At 37.1% G+C, this 14,927-nt stretch overlaps 1 protein-coding gene across 3 annotated transcripts in view; it reads right to left on the bottom strand.

Annotated features, from left to right (window-relative positions):
- LOC149836349 (kinesin-like protein KIN-UB) overlaps positions 1 to 13,576 on the bottom strand; it is a 95,901-nt gene extending 82,325 nt beyond the window's left edge. For 2 of the 3 annotated variants that reach the window (XM_090009152.1, XM_090009154.1), the window contains exons 1-3: positions 13,153 to 13,565; positions 12,319 to 12,419; positions 12,098 to 12,220 (exon numbers count right to left, since the gene is read on the bottom strand). In XM_090009152.1, the coding sequence (XP_089865278.1) occupies positions 12,098 to 12,220; positions 12,319 to 12,419; positions 13,153 to 13,315 (387 nt within the window). In that variant the 5' untranslated portion in view covers positions 13,316 to 13,565. Of the gene's footprint in view, positions 1 to 12,097; positions 12,221 to 12,318; positions 12,420 to 13,152 lie in introns of all 3 variants that reach the window. The other variant, XM_090009153.1, reaches the window with a different exon arrangement.
- Positions 13,577 to 14,927: the final 1,351 nt, after the last annotated feature.

Below are 14,927 nucleotides of genomic sequence, written 5' to 3'. Positions count from 1 at the left end.
ACACTCTCACAATACTTGAACAAAATACGCGAAAAGCGTAAAAGTAATAAACATGCAACAATGCATGTATTTTATAAAAAGAAGCAAATGCTTGAGACTCTCAAGCTTTGGAAATAACAAGGGGAAACACCCCTATTTATACAAGAGGGAGGTGCAAAGGGGGGCTCCCAAAGGAGTCGTTGGGGAGCCCCCAACGACTCTATTGGGGGACCCCCAATGTACCTTTTATGAAAAGAATAAAAACAAAAATAAAGAAAAAAGAAATACAAAAAATAAAGAAGAAAAATTACAACATATTCCAAAATAGAATATGCGCAAAATAGGAAATTACAAGAATACCCTTTTCGGGTAAAAAGGAAATAAAAAAAGTATATAAATATATATATTTATATATATGGAGATACGTATACATATAATAATTATATGTATATGTATCTCTATGTATATAAGTATATATATTTATACTTACAACACAGATTTTGGAGATACATTTTAACACTCCCCCTCAAACTTACGGTGCGATAACCGCAAGTTTGTCAAGAAGGAAATGAAATCTGGGCGAACATAGTGCTTTTGTGAAGAAGTCTGCAAGTTGATACTCAGACGTCACGTATGGTAGATCAATGACCTTCTTCAAGTATTCTTCTCTGACATAATGGCAGTCCATTTCTATATGCTTTGTCCGCTCGTGAAAGGTGTGATTCTTGGCAATATAAATTGCATTTTTATTGTCACAACACAACTTTGTTGGTTCTCTGATAAATATTCTCATATCTTCCAAAAGGTGTCGAATCCATACAATTTCCATGGTGGTGGATGTCATGGCTCTATATTCGGCTTCAGTGGATGACAGAGAGACCTTCTGTTGCTTTTTACATCGCCATGAAATTAAAGACTCACCTAAAAAAACACAAAAACCAGTGGTGGAGTGATGGTTACTAGGGTCACCTCCCCAATCTTAGTCAGTATAAGCAAGTAATTTTAAATCAGAAGAAGAAGATAGAAATACTCCCTTATTTATTGTGCCCTTCAAGTATCTGATGATGCGAAGAACAACACTCATATGAACGGTTGTGGGAGCGTGCTGAAACTGACTCACGATGTGTATAGCGTGTGACAAATCAGGTCGAGTAATGCTAAGATACATTAAAGAACCTACCAACTGTCTGTAAGGAGTAGGATCGGTTAAAAGAACACCATCGTCAATCTTCATTTTTGCTCCCACAACTTCAGAAGTTTCACATACTTTGTCATCAGAAATCCCTTATCTCTCAATAATCTCACAAGCAAGTTTAGACTGGAATAGAAAATAACCACGTTGCGAATAGGCAACCTCAATTCCAAGAAAATATGTCAGAAAACCTAAGTCTGACATCTCAAATTTTGAAGTCAAGACGGACTTAATACCCTTGACTCCTTGAACATCATCACCTGTAATTAACATGTCATCAATATAGAGTAATAATATCACAATCCCTGCATTAGATTTTTTAGTAAATAGAGCAGTGTCAGTATAACATGAGGAGAAACCATTTTCCAGCATTACACTGGTAAATTTGTCATACCAGGCTTTGGGAGCTTGTTTCAAACCATAGAGAGTCTTTCGAAGACGAAGAACTTTATCTTTAGGAATCTTCATGCCTGGTGGAGCATCCATATACACTTCTTTGTTAAGGTCACCATTTAAAAAAGCATTTTTTACATCCATTTGAAAAATGTTCCAATTTTTAATAAATGCAATAATAATAAGGCATCTAACTGTAACCATTCGGGCTACAGGAGCAAAAGTTTCTTCATAATCAATTTCATACTTTTGCTCATACCCTTTTGCAACTAAGTGAGCTTTATACCTTTCCACGGATCCGTCGCTCTTAGTTTTAACCTTAAAAACCAATCGACAACCTGTAGTTTTCTTTCCTATGGGTAGAGTTTGGAAATCCCAGGTTTCAGCCTTTTTAAGAGCATTAAGTTCATTTTGCATGGCTTCTTGCCATTCTATACATTTTTTAGCTTCTTCAAAATTCCTTGGCTCAAAATAAGAGTGAATGGCAGTAAGACAAGCCCTATACCGGGGTGAAAAGGAATCAAAAGAGACAAAACGAGTTGGAGGTCTCCTATTCCTCTCAGATCTTCAATGATCGAGAGCAGGAACAAGCTCACTATATTGGTCAATGGCACTTATAAAGGTGTCTTGGTTTCTACGTGAGTAGGTTATAGGATCACTTGAAATCTTGTTTTCTTGTTCATTGAGTGGGTTATGTTCTTCAACATCACCATCATTTTCCTCATCATGGTTTGATGATACATCATCATCACTAGATATATCATCATTACTAGTCAATAAGTCAAAAAGGAATGAGTAATCAAAATTTTCTTGTTGAGAAACATTTTTTTCAAATCCACTTTCATTTTCTAAAAACGTTACATTTCTAAAGACATATAACTTATCATCTCGAAGATCATAGCAACGAAACCCTTTATGAGTTTCGGAATACCCAAGAAAGGCGCAGGGGATAGCTTTGGGAGAGAGCTTGTCATTTTTATCCGTAAGTATAAAACACTTACACCCAAAAACTCGTAACCTATTATAATCAGGTTCAAGATTATATAAGATCTCAAAAGGGGATATTTTTCCTAATATCCTAGATGGTAAGCGATTTATCAGATAAACAGAAGCAAGAGCTGCTTCAGCCCAAAAAAATTTAGGAATGTTTTGGGAAATAAGAAGGGTCCTAGTGGTCTCAATGATGTGTCTATGTTTTCTTTCGGCCAACTCATTCTGTTGAGGGGTTTTAGGACAAGACCTTTGGTGAATAATTCTGTGATCCTCAAGATATGCTTTAAATTGGTTGGAGAGATATTCTCCTCCAGAATCACTTCTAAAAATCTTTATATTACTGTTGAATTGATTCTTGATCATTGAATGGAAGGTTTTAAAACACGTAAAAACTTCATGTTTGAACTTAAGAAAATAGATCCATGAATATCTGGAGAAATCATCCACAAAAATAACATAATAAGAAAAGCCTTTTTTTGAAACAACAGGTGCGGGTCCCCAAACATCAGAATGAACAATTTTGAAGGTTTTGGTTGAGAACATAGTTCTTTGCTCAAAAGGTAAACTTTGCATTTTTTCGAGAATACAATCATTACAAGAAAACGAACTTTTACATAGATCCTTCGCAAAATGTAAATAAGATAACTTGGTGATATTAGGATGACCAAGTCTTTTATGCCACATATTTATATCTTTGTTTCGGGCAACATTACAAAAAGACTTTGGAACTTGAAGAGATTCCATATAGTATAAGTCTCCTTTTCTAAAGCCTTCCCCAATCAATTTCCCGGACCGACGATCCTGTATTAAACATTTATCACATAAAAATTTAATATCGCAATCATGGTCCGAGAGTTGAGAAACAGAGAGAAGGTTTAAATTTAGTTTAGGTATAAATCTAATTTTTAGAATGAAAAAATCTTGAGTTTCAAAATTACCTATTCCTTTAATTTCAAGAGAGGTTCCATCTGCAGTGGAAACAAAGGATGGAGAAACATTTTTTGAGTAATCAAAAAGTGAAAACATGTTTGGGGACATATGAAAAGATGCACCTGAGTCCAAAAGCCAAGAGACTTTACCTCGAATGGAGGAAGTAGACACGGCGGCACCGGATGTAGCTCCCTTGAGAAGAGGTTGAAGGGCTTCCACTATTTGATTTAAAGAGAGTGACCCACTTGATGATGTCTCTTCCTTTTGTGGTACACCGGTGGTAGCCATGGCGAAAAGCTTCTTCCATTTGGGACATATGGGCTTGATATGCCCCGGTTCTTTACAAAAATGACAAATAATCTTGCTATAGTCCCTCTTTCCTCTTTGTCCACCATCTCCTCCTTGATTTTGGGATTTGAAATGAGGAGGACGATAGGTCTTTACATTATTTTCGGGTCTTGATACGGCATTGACCTCATTGTTTTCTTCATAATTACAAGGAACCGCAAGAACATTTGATCCTTGTTTACATAAACTCATACGAGTCTCCTCACCACTTAATTTGGTGAGAACATCTTCAAGAGAGAGAGGAGTAAATGAGGATAGAAGTGATGACCTTATTTGCTCAAATTTCGGTTTTAAACCATTCAAAAAATTGAAGAACCGATCTTCTTCAAGTTGCTTGTGGCGAAGTTCAATTGTCTCTCCACTCCATTTTGGTTCAAGCATGGAAAGCTCATCCCAAATGGAGGAAAGGTCGGCAAAATATTCCTAATAGACATTTCACCTTGAGTAAGGGAGAGGGCCTTCTTTTGAAGGTAATACTTATGGGATAGATCTCTTGATGTATACATTTTCTCGAGATAATGCCAAGCTTCCGATGCTTTTTTGAACTTGATAATGTTGGCATTAATCTTTGTTTCGACGGATGCGAAGAACCAAGAAAGAATCTTGAAGTTCTTCATTTCCCATTCGTCGTGCTTCTTGGAGTATTCTTCAAGAGCTTTGATCCTTTCCTCTCCCTCAAGAATCTTGATTTCACTTCCGTCCATCACGGTTATTTTGGGTTCCAGTTCCGGAATTGTGCCTTGCATATAACCCCATAATCCTTTTCCTTTTATGTGAGCCTCCATGTTCCCGACCCAAATATGATAGTTGGACCCATTTAACTTGAAGCCAAGAGCAAAGTGAGACTCTTTCTCACCCATTAAGGAGTAAAGAAAAGGAGAAAAAGGGTGTACCAACACAATGTTTCAACTTCTAGCTTGCACAAGATCCTTCTAAAATATTTGAGAAGCGAGATCCACCACTTCAACCTCTAAAAATCCGAAGGCGCGGTTTTCGAGGCACTCGAAAAAAGGAGAATCCCACGATCTTCAATCACCAATCGAGCTCTGACACCATGTGAAATTGTCTACGAAGAGACAATACGCATACAAGCATAAATACTTTATAAAAGAAGTGCACGAAAACACTCTCACAATACTTGAACAAAATACGCGAAAAGCGTAAAAGTAATAAACATGCAACAATGCATGTATTTCATAAAAAGAAGCAAATGCTTGAGACTCTCAAGCTTTGGAAATAACAAGGGGAAACACCCCTATTTATACAAGAAGAGGGAGGTGCAAAGGGGGGCTCCCAAAGGAGTCGTTGGGGAGCCCCCAACGACTCTATTGGGGGACCCCCAATGTACCTTTTATGAAAAGAATAAAAACAAAAATAAAGAAAAAAGAAATACAAAAAATAAAGAAGAAAAATTACAACATATTCCAAAATGGAATATGCGCAAAATGGGAAATTACAAGAATACCCTTTTCAGGTAAAAAGGAAATAAAAAAAGTATATAAATATATATATTTATATATATGGAGATACGTATACATATAATAATTATATGTATACATATCTCTATGTATATAAGTATATATATTTATACTTACAACACAGATTTTGGAGATACATTTTAACAGTTTTATGCTCATTTCATACTGAAAAAGTTTAGCTTGAAGATCCTCAAAGCTAGGTAACACAAGTAGAACTAATAAAGAAGTGGAGAGAACATGATATTCAGGACCCAGTGCATTGAGAGTTTGCTGCACTTTTTCCTTGTCAGAGACTGCACTTCCAACAACTTCAAGTTGATTAACAGATTTCACCTAGTTTAAAAACGCCATAACAGACATTGAGCCTTTTTTTAGTGTCTGAAACTCCCTTTTTAAAAATAAGATTCTTGCCTCTGAAATCTGAGAGTATGTTTGTGCAAGTTTGCTCCATAGTTCTCCAGTTGTACAATCGTCAAGTATTGATATCAATATTTCCTGCGATAGCGTGGAATTAATGTATGCAACCAAGTCCTGGTCTCGCTTTATTCATGTTGTAAAATCAGGGTTTGGAACATATTGAACAGGTGCATCTCCTTTATCATCCTTCATTTCCCGTGAAACGAACTAACAGTGGTGGGACTAGAATTGATCCATCCAGATGCCCAAACAAATCTTGGCTCCTTATGAAAGGAACAATTTGCCTCTTCCAAGTTAGAAAATTAGAGTGATTAAGCTTTTTGAAAACAAGTTGATTTAAAAAGTTCGAAGAAAGGCCAATGAAGGTAGAAATAAGCAGGAAAACAGAAGATTTTAAATAAAATATGCCCCTTTTTTGTGTTGGAGCAACCAGGCCTGCTATCACAATAATGTGCTGCCAAAGTATAAGAGTTGACTGAAAATATACGAAAATAAGGAAAGAAAAATTGATTCGATCAATAGAAAAATGTCGACAAAAGAGACTTCAGATCAGTTTTCATCTTCCAAAATAAAACTGGTCTAATACCAGAAAATCAGAGATTTTCAGATTAGGGCATTTGAAACAAAGAAAAATCAATTTGACGTCAATAGATATATTGAAACTTAAGGAAAGCTTAACATCACATGAGAGAAATGCCCTATTTAAGAAAATAAAAAGATAAACAGGGAAAGAAAGAGAGAAGATTTAAGAATAGATACAGAGGAAAGGATGGATTTCAAGAAGATTTAGAAAAGATAGAGGAAAAGAAAAGGATTATAACAAGAGCAAATTTCAGATCTCTATGGCATACCGTTTGGAGACAAGCCGCAGCCCTGCTCTGATACCATGTAAGAAATGTAATATCATATTTATATGAAACACCAGAGATGTGTTTCAGCTGAGAAGAGAGAGGAAGATGCACAATAAAAATCGGCAGCCAAGCCAAAGAGATGCCTAGCCCTAATCTCATATATTAAACAAATATTACAATAGGTTTAAAATACAAATAAATTACAGGATTGCCATTATATAAAGGAACCCATTCTTAATATGAATAGACGCACGGATCCAGATCCGACGATGTCAAGGACATATTTTATCAATTGGTTGGGTCTTTGATGTATCTTAACATCACTAGACTTGATATTTCACATATTGTTCATGTTACAAGTCAATTCCAGCATGCGCCTACATCAGTTCATATGAGTGCAATTCTCTGAATCATTAGATATATATATAGGGATCTTTGAATAAGGAAGTATTTTTATCTTCATCTTTTGAGCTAAATTTAATTGCTTATATTGACTTTGACTTTTATTGGGGAGGTGATCTAAATAGTTGTCACTCCACCACTGGTTTTTGTGTGTTCTTCGGTGAATCATTAATTTCTTGGAGATGCAAGAAGCAACGAAAGGTGTCTCTGTCATCTACTGAAGCCGAATACCAAGCCAATGGCAACTACAACCATGAAGATTGTTTGGATTCACCAGCTATTGAAAAACATGGGAGTTCATATTCAAGGGCCCACAAAGTTATGTTGTGATAACAAAAGTACAATCTATATAGTTAAAAATCACATCTTTCATGAGCGCATGAAGCATATCGAGATGGATTGTCACTATGTTAGAGAAGAATATCTAAAGAAAGTTATAGATCTTCCTTATGTAATATCAGCTGACTTTTTTACTAAGGCACTCTATTCTCCTAGATTCAATTTTCTCTTTGGCAAACTTTTGGTCATTACACCATAAGTTTGAGGGAGAGTGTTAAATTGTATCTAATATATATTTATATATATATAGATACATATACATATATATTCCAAATATATGTATGTGTATCTATAGATACATATACATATATATTCCAAATATATGTATGTGTATCTATCTATTTATATATATATATATATAAATATATATTTTCTTTATAAATACCCTCTAAGGGTAAATCTGTCTTTTCACATGTAACTCGCATATTCAATTGAATATGTATTTTCTTTTTCTTCGTTTTCTTTTTTTTTCCTTTTTTCTTTTTTTGTTTTTTTATTATTGAATGAGGGGTCCACATAATAGACGTTGGAACCCCTCCAACGGTCATAAATATGACCATTGGAGGGGTGCCAATATCTATATGGGAGCCCCTCCTTGGGTCCCATTGTAGTAGGGGACTTTCCTGTTTTCTCCCTCAATAAAAGATAACTTTTTTATGCCTTTGTGCATTTGTGCTCCTTTGTGAGTGTTTCTTTGTGCCTTTGTGCACCTATTCTCTTTGTGTTTCTTGTGAGCTAATCAAGTCATCTTTGGACTTGATATTCTTGAAGATATTTTTACATTAAATGCATAGGCTCAAGAAGAAGCAAACATTTTGAATGAAGAGGACATTCATTGGATCAATACGAAAGAAACAGAAGAGGTAGACGATAGAGCCCACGTATATTGAAAACGATGTGAATGTTGAAGAAGACGGAGGAGAAGAACATAATGATGACAATTGTGATGATGATGATTGAGGTTATATTTTTAAAAAACTTGGTTATTTAATAACTCTTAAATATTCATAAACTTGGTTATTTTGTTTTTGTTTATGTAATATGAAAGTATGAATCTTGTGGCATGTTTTTAATTGCAAGATATTTAATATTTTGCATTATTCTTGTGAGACAGTTGATGTTTGATGATGTCTTATGCAGCTCATAGAAACATAAATGCTTCATATGTGATTTTATGGTTGTATTTTGTGCAATTCATCATTGTTTCATGTATTATAATTGTTTTAAAAAAAATGCTATTTTTTCTTATTTTTAATAATTTTTATAAATTTTGAAAATTTTTATTAAAAAATTACGATTTTTACGATACGTATCTTATTTTGGGCCCGACCGATATGGGTAACGATATCATACTTACAACCATGAGTCAAACAACTAGCATAGTTTTTTCGGATCAAAGATTGGCAATTAAACCCTTCCCTTCTCTTTTGTCGTGGCTCTTCTTCCTTCCACTTACTTGAAACAAGCTGTAAGGCTGCCAAGATTGGTCCTCGTCTCTCTAATCTTCAAGAACTCTTTTTTTAACATGTGGTCAAAGAACCACTACACCAGGTGGGTTTTAAAAAAAGTGCGCCATTCCTGCCTGCTTGCTAGTACAAACAACACAGTTGTAGAGAAAGATGTCTAAAAAACCATTTTTATTTTCCAGCAAGTGTAGAGAAAAAGGCCCTCTCAGTTAATATGACCCCAAAATGTGCACTTAGATATTAGCATTCTTTAGATTATCAGACGCAAGAAAGCTTTTTCCTATTTCCAAAAATTAAAAATTTAGATTGCTCAGTCATCATGAATTTGATTGTTTTTCCACCCAGAAATTCACAGTCTTGAATACATTAATCGAAAACCTTAATGATTGGCCAGTCTCAAATATGTTCAAAGTTCTATTATAGACAATAACTATATCCATCATGATTCTATTCATGTCTGCAGCCCAATGCCAGATGATGTAATTGTAGTGGCTTATGTTAGTATATACACACATGGGCATCTTAAGGCTCTGTCAAAAAATAACAGCAAGCTAGATGTCCATGCATCTGAGACAATTTTTGAGTAAAATAAAACCATAGACCAAGATAAACTGATCATACGCATGAGAAGCCATGACAACAACTCTTATACGAGCAAGAAGATGAAGCCTTGGTGCTATGTCAGATGCCCATGCATCTGAGACATGTTTGAGTCAAATAAAACCATAGACAAAGATAAACTGATCATATGCATGTTAAGAGAAGCCATGGCAACAACTCTTACACAGAGCAAGAAGATGAAACCGTGGTGCTATGTCACATGGGTAGGGGTACGAGTGCGGGTATACGACATGGTGATTTCAAAAATTGTGGGTACAGGGACACAGCTATATATATATATATATATATATATATATATATATATATATATATATATATATATATATATATATATATATATATATACATATATATATATTGTTTGGACTTGGATCGGGATGGATCCAATCCATCGTGTATATATACATATATGAGAGGATGATATTTTGGGGAGATTGGGGGGGTTGGACAAAAAAAAATTAAAAGAAGAGGGGGCTGTTTGGTATTTTGGTTAATAAAATAAAATGCAAGAAGGGAGGGTTTGGGGCTTGTGACGTTTGTCTCTCTCTCTTTGGCACCTTCGACAGAAGAAGAAGAAGACAGAAGCCCAAGTACACTCCCCCCTCCCCCCTTCTCTCTCTCCACAGCTTTCTACCTCCCCTGTTTCTTCTTCTTCTTTTTCTTCTTCTTCTTCTTCTTCTTCTTCTTCTTCTTCTTCTCTCTCTCTCTCTCTCATTTTTATTATCAAAGAAAAACGAGTTTCAAGTAAAAAAGGAAACTGGGTTTTGGGTTGGGACATAGTTGGACTTGTGCCGCACCCGGTACCCATACCCAGGCGTGTCTACAGAGGTACGGTGGGTCATTTGCTGTGTCTATGTTACATAGCCTTGGAGGTATATGATGGAGATGAATTTCATCCATCAAATCCCATCACATTGTCTTGGTTAGGTAAATCCTCAAACAAGGGTCTGTAGCATTTGGCAACTTGTAGACCATTAACAGTGAAATGATGCAAAATAGATGCCCCATGCATCAGCTACTGTTTGCTGCATAGAGACTTCAAGGTTCAACAATCACTTGTTTACATGTTGTTTAACTGCTCATCTTTCTCATTTTTTCCCATTGTTACACAACCAGCAAGAGTACTCAATTTGCCTGTCCAGTCAAATACCTTTTTCAATTCTATATGCATGAGAAGTAAGGCTATTCCAACTTACTGGCACATTTGATTGATGATGTATTAAATGACCTCTCACACATTCCAGGGAGACCAACTAGAAGATTATTAGGCACATCCTAGCTTTCTGGAGCTATACATTTAAGAACCCCGCTCAGAAACAGAGAAGTAGTATTCATATTTTGCTCTAATAGAATATGCCTAAATGTTGATTGAGAAGACCTGTTATCTATGATGTCCATTGTAACTAGAAGTTAACCCAACTACACACGTGGGGTAAACTTGCACTTTCATGAACTGAGCTTATTCATGTAGCCACATCACTTGAATATAATTAGGCATGCAATCAAACTCAACTGTTCCCCAATTCTAGAGGTTCTCTATCCTCAATTCATACAGAATCAACGAAACCATAGCAGTGCCTTATATAACACTATTCTACTGCCCATTGAGGAATCATTAGCACATTTAACAACTTAACAACATATGAAGTTACAGATTAAACTTTTATCTGTCCCACCACAATGTAATTTGGGATCACACATATATTTTAGTCTACTGAAGATTGAAAATTGATACCTACCTTGCCGAGGTGATTGATCAACAAGCTTTTGCAATAGATTAATGAAAGAAAGACAAGGTGGCACCCTTAAAAAAAGACTATCAACAAGTCGAACTACAGAACTTTTAATCATTATTCACTAGGTTATACATTGAATTTCTGTTTGGTCACTTTCTTATCACTGCAGAGTATTTGACACTTCCAAAAGGCCAAGTTGCTTAAAGCTGAAAACTAGAGAAGGTTATGAAATAGTTGAAAATTGAAACTTGCAAACTTGGAAGTTGCAACTTACGTGGTTAACTAGCAATTCAGAGCTCCATATTATGTCCTAACCCCTTTAATTGGTGATTGATCTCATCGTTCACATTGTTAGCTTTTTAACGTCTTCTATGTTTAATTTAGTTGATAAATTTGGGCTTAGCCTGAACATTTGGTTTATTTATGTTAGTTTGTAGGGAAACAGAATGATATGTTGCTAAGGTAGTGTAGTTACGTAGACTATAAGAGTCATTAATAAAGCATATGAAATGTGACACAAAGTTACTAACTAGTAAATATAAATTTATTGAACCAATTATGAGCTTGAGAAACATGTCCTAACAACTGCTTGCTGACACTCGAAATGTTGTGAAAGTTTGCTACATGGTTTTCCAAGTAGAGTTTTTTTCTTTTCTTCAGCTGCATGGTTTTTAAAACAATATGAGACACCTTGTAGATGCAGTTAGAGTGAGGTTCATGGACACATTTTCATACAACCCACCAACCCCAGGAATTATACAGCCTCTATTGCATATCCTAAGAATAGTTGCTAGTACAACAATTTCGAAGGTTTCATTTTCTCAATGTTGCAAGCAAACATCGGATTCTAACCTCAACTACTTATGTAAACTAGTTATTCCTTAAATAACAAGTAACCTACATTTTGTCTAGGCAATGTTGTGCAGGGTTCATAGGTTAGTTGTAAACGTACCTCCACAACAGGCTTCGCCACAACTTCATAGACACGCTTCTGGGAGGCAAACTCAGTAAGGATTTCATCAAACTGATACGTGTCAGAATCCCAGTTGTTTTTTCGCAGTTTCAACCTTTTGAGCTGGATCATAAACCAATAAACCATGAACAGAAGTGATCAAAGAAGCACCGAACCCCAACAAGGAAATGAAAAACTCAGATAGCCCTGATGAGACACACCTCAGGCTGAAGCTCTACACAGTCTGCAAAGTCTGCATCTGCAACCAACTCCTCTGCATTCCGAGGTCGTAGTCGGACAGCCACCCGGACTCTCCCTGGAACTAGATAAAGGCAAACAAATAAAACAAAAATTATTTATCATTTGCCAAACAACATTGCACTGGCAACGAGTAGAACCAACAAGACTCGATGGGCAATTTGGTTGTGAATCCTCCACATTACAAGGAGGATCACTCAAACAACCCGCATATGTCCCCATAACTAACAAAAAAATGAAAGAAAAGAACGTAATGGCGCCCATAATCCAAACTCCACAGGGAGATAGAATCCGTTAACGGAATTGAGATAAAACTCCCTGCCCAGTTGGGCATCAAAGCAAAGAGAACATGAATTCTCCCTCTATATAACACAGACAACCATCGTCACGTGCGCAGAAGTTCCACTGCAGAAACACAAGGCAAGCAATCAAACCGCGACAACAGACTGAAACGATTTAATTCGAGAAAGATCTAAAACACATAGCAAAAGGCACTACACTCTCTAGCAATTGCTCACTTCCAAGCAGAAGAAATGTAGCATCAGCTTTAACCTAAAATCGTTGAACAGAATGCGAGACTAATAGGATAAATCAGAGAAGTAGGCCATTTGCATCTAACACATAGCCCATCAACAAAACCCTAATTCTAGCAATCGCGTGTACGATGGGCGCAAAACTTCCCAGTAGAAGAAAAAAGGGGGAAAAAACAAGAGATCACGAGAGAGCATACAACACACAAATCTCACTCAGAAAAGGAAAAGGAAAAGGAAAAGAAAGGGAGGAGAGAAGGTACGGACCACCAGAATCGTCCTTGGGGGAGGCGATGGTGCTGCGGCGGAGGGCGGAGGGCTGCCTGGGTTTGGTGGCGGAGGACTTGACGGCGGAGTTGATGGAGAGGGGCCTCTCGATCTTCATCTGTCCCCTTGGAGTCCCGTTCCTGTAGCTCCCGCTGCTAGCCATGCTTTACACCCCCTTACTCACTCCATCATCCTCACTATAACAGAAACCACCACAGAGTGACAGAGAGAGAACTGCGTGTGGACGTGTCTGTGTGTGTGTGTGAAGCGTATGAGACAAGAAAAGGTGAAAAAAATGGAGGCCTGCGTTTCAAATCTAGTGAGAGAAAAGAGGAGCATATGAGAGAGAGAGAGGGGGGGCGGTTCAATTCAACGCGCGTACGGAGCTTTGCTTTCGGGCGCGTGGCCCACCCGTCATCCTGACAGACGCAAACCAAAGAAAAAGGGAAAAAAAATGAAACCTGGCTCAGAACTCAGGGTCGGAGCCTTTTTGCTTTTCATGGAACGACTAACGGAAAAGCCACTAATTTTGCACGAAATAACCAGATTGGCCCTAAATGAACCTAGCCCAGGGCCGGAACCCAGCCCAGACTCCAAACCCAAATTGGGCCAAAAAAAATTGGGTTAGCTTTGATATAGACAGCGCCTAGACGAGATGGGGAACTTGATATAGACAGCGCCTAGACGAGATGATGAGGTTAGCTTTGCACCCTCAACTCCGGTGGCGGTGGGTGTGGTGTGGATGGACACTTTTGATGTCTCGAAACAAAGTATCAATCGCTATCGTTGGTTAATAACAAGGGGAGCCCTAAATTCCACGACCCATGGCCATGGGGAAGGCCTGCAGGTCGCTTTTGTCACATGCGTCTTGCTCTCGTCGGATTGTCAAATGGGGATGTCTCGCTACCACACGGGTTAATAGCCACGGCCCAGTTTGACTGTTACCAACAATCAATCATGGTACAGGTCAGTTTTGAAAGGTACAGGTTAGTTTTCGTTACTGTAAATACAATTTTAGGTCAGTTTTCTTTACTGTAAATACAATTTTTGAGTAGATAAACGTATCAATCTTAGCTAGAGGGGTTTGTATCAATCTTGGAAGGACAGGGACCCTTGATTGACACCCACTTATGGATGGATGATTTTGTATTCAGAATCAGTTTCCTTCTCAATCATTTAATATACTGGTAGGTGTCTTCCTAACCCCAGCTTGACTATCAAAAAAAAACAATCAATCATGGGGGAGAGATCAGTGCTCTCTCTCTTTCTCTCTCTAAAAAAATGTAAGACAGGATAAAGTTGGCTATTAAAGTAAAGACAATTGGTAATGAACGTTTAATAAGAATCATGACAGCAGTTGGGCATCCAGTCTGGATGATGGGTATAGAGTCATTAATAGAAAAAGAAAAAGATGAGAAAGCAATTTGGTTTTTGGTTTGCATTCAAGCTTATTGCAAATAAGTTGTTTTGTGTATTTTCTTAGTTTTAGAATGATTTAACAATTGGATTGGTTAGACCACTGAAGGTTTTTTAATTCAAAGGTGGCATTTTCCCATTAATTGAACCAAGAAAGTGGTGGCTATCTTCGAAATTGAAGAAACTCGGTCAACACCGGCAGAGTGCTGACTGCAAACTAGGTGTCACCGACTGGTAGCAAGTCTCTGAATATGGCCCACCTAAAGGGGCATTTGAATGCACGGGATGCGGTGTTGACATGGTGTCCTTGTCCATGGCCTTCCGCAAACCAAACGCCCCCTAAAGTTTTGCAAGACCGA

This window comes from Nuphar pumila, chromosome 6 (assembly GCF_984573655.1).
Source record: "Nuphar pumila chromosome 6, dmNupPumi1.hap1.1, whole genome shotgun sequence".
In the NCBI taxonomy this organism is placed as follows: domain Eukaryota; kingdom Viridiplantae; phylum Streptophyta; class Magnoliopsida; order Nymphaeales; family Nymphaeaceae; genus Nuphar; species Nuphar pumila.
This window is presented reverse-complemented; position numbering and strand designations above follow the sequence as displayed.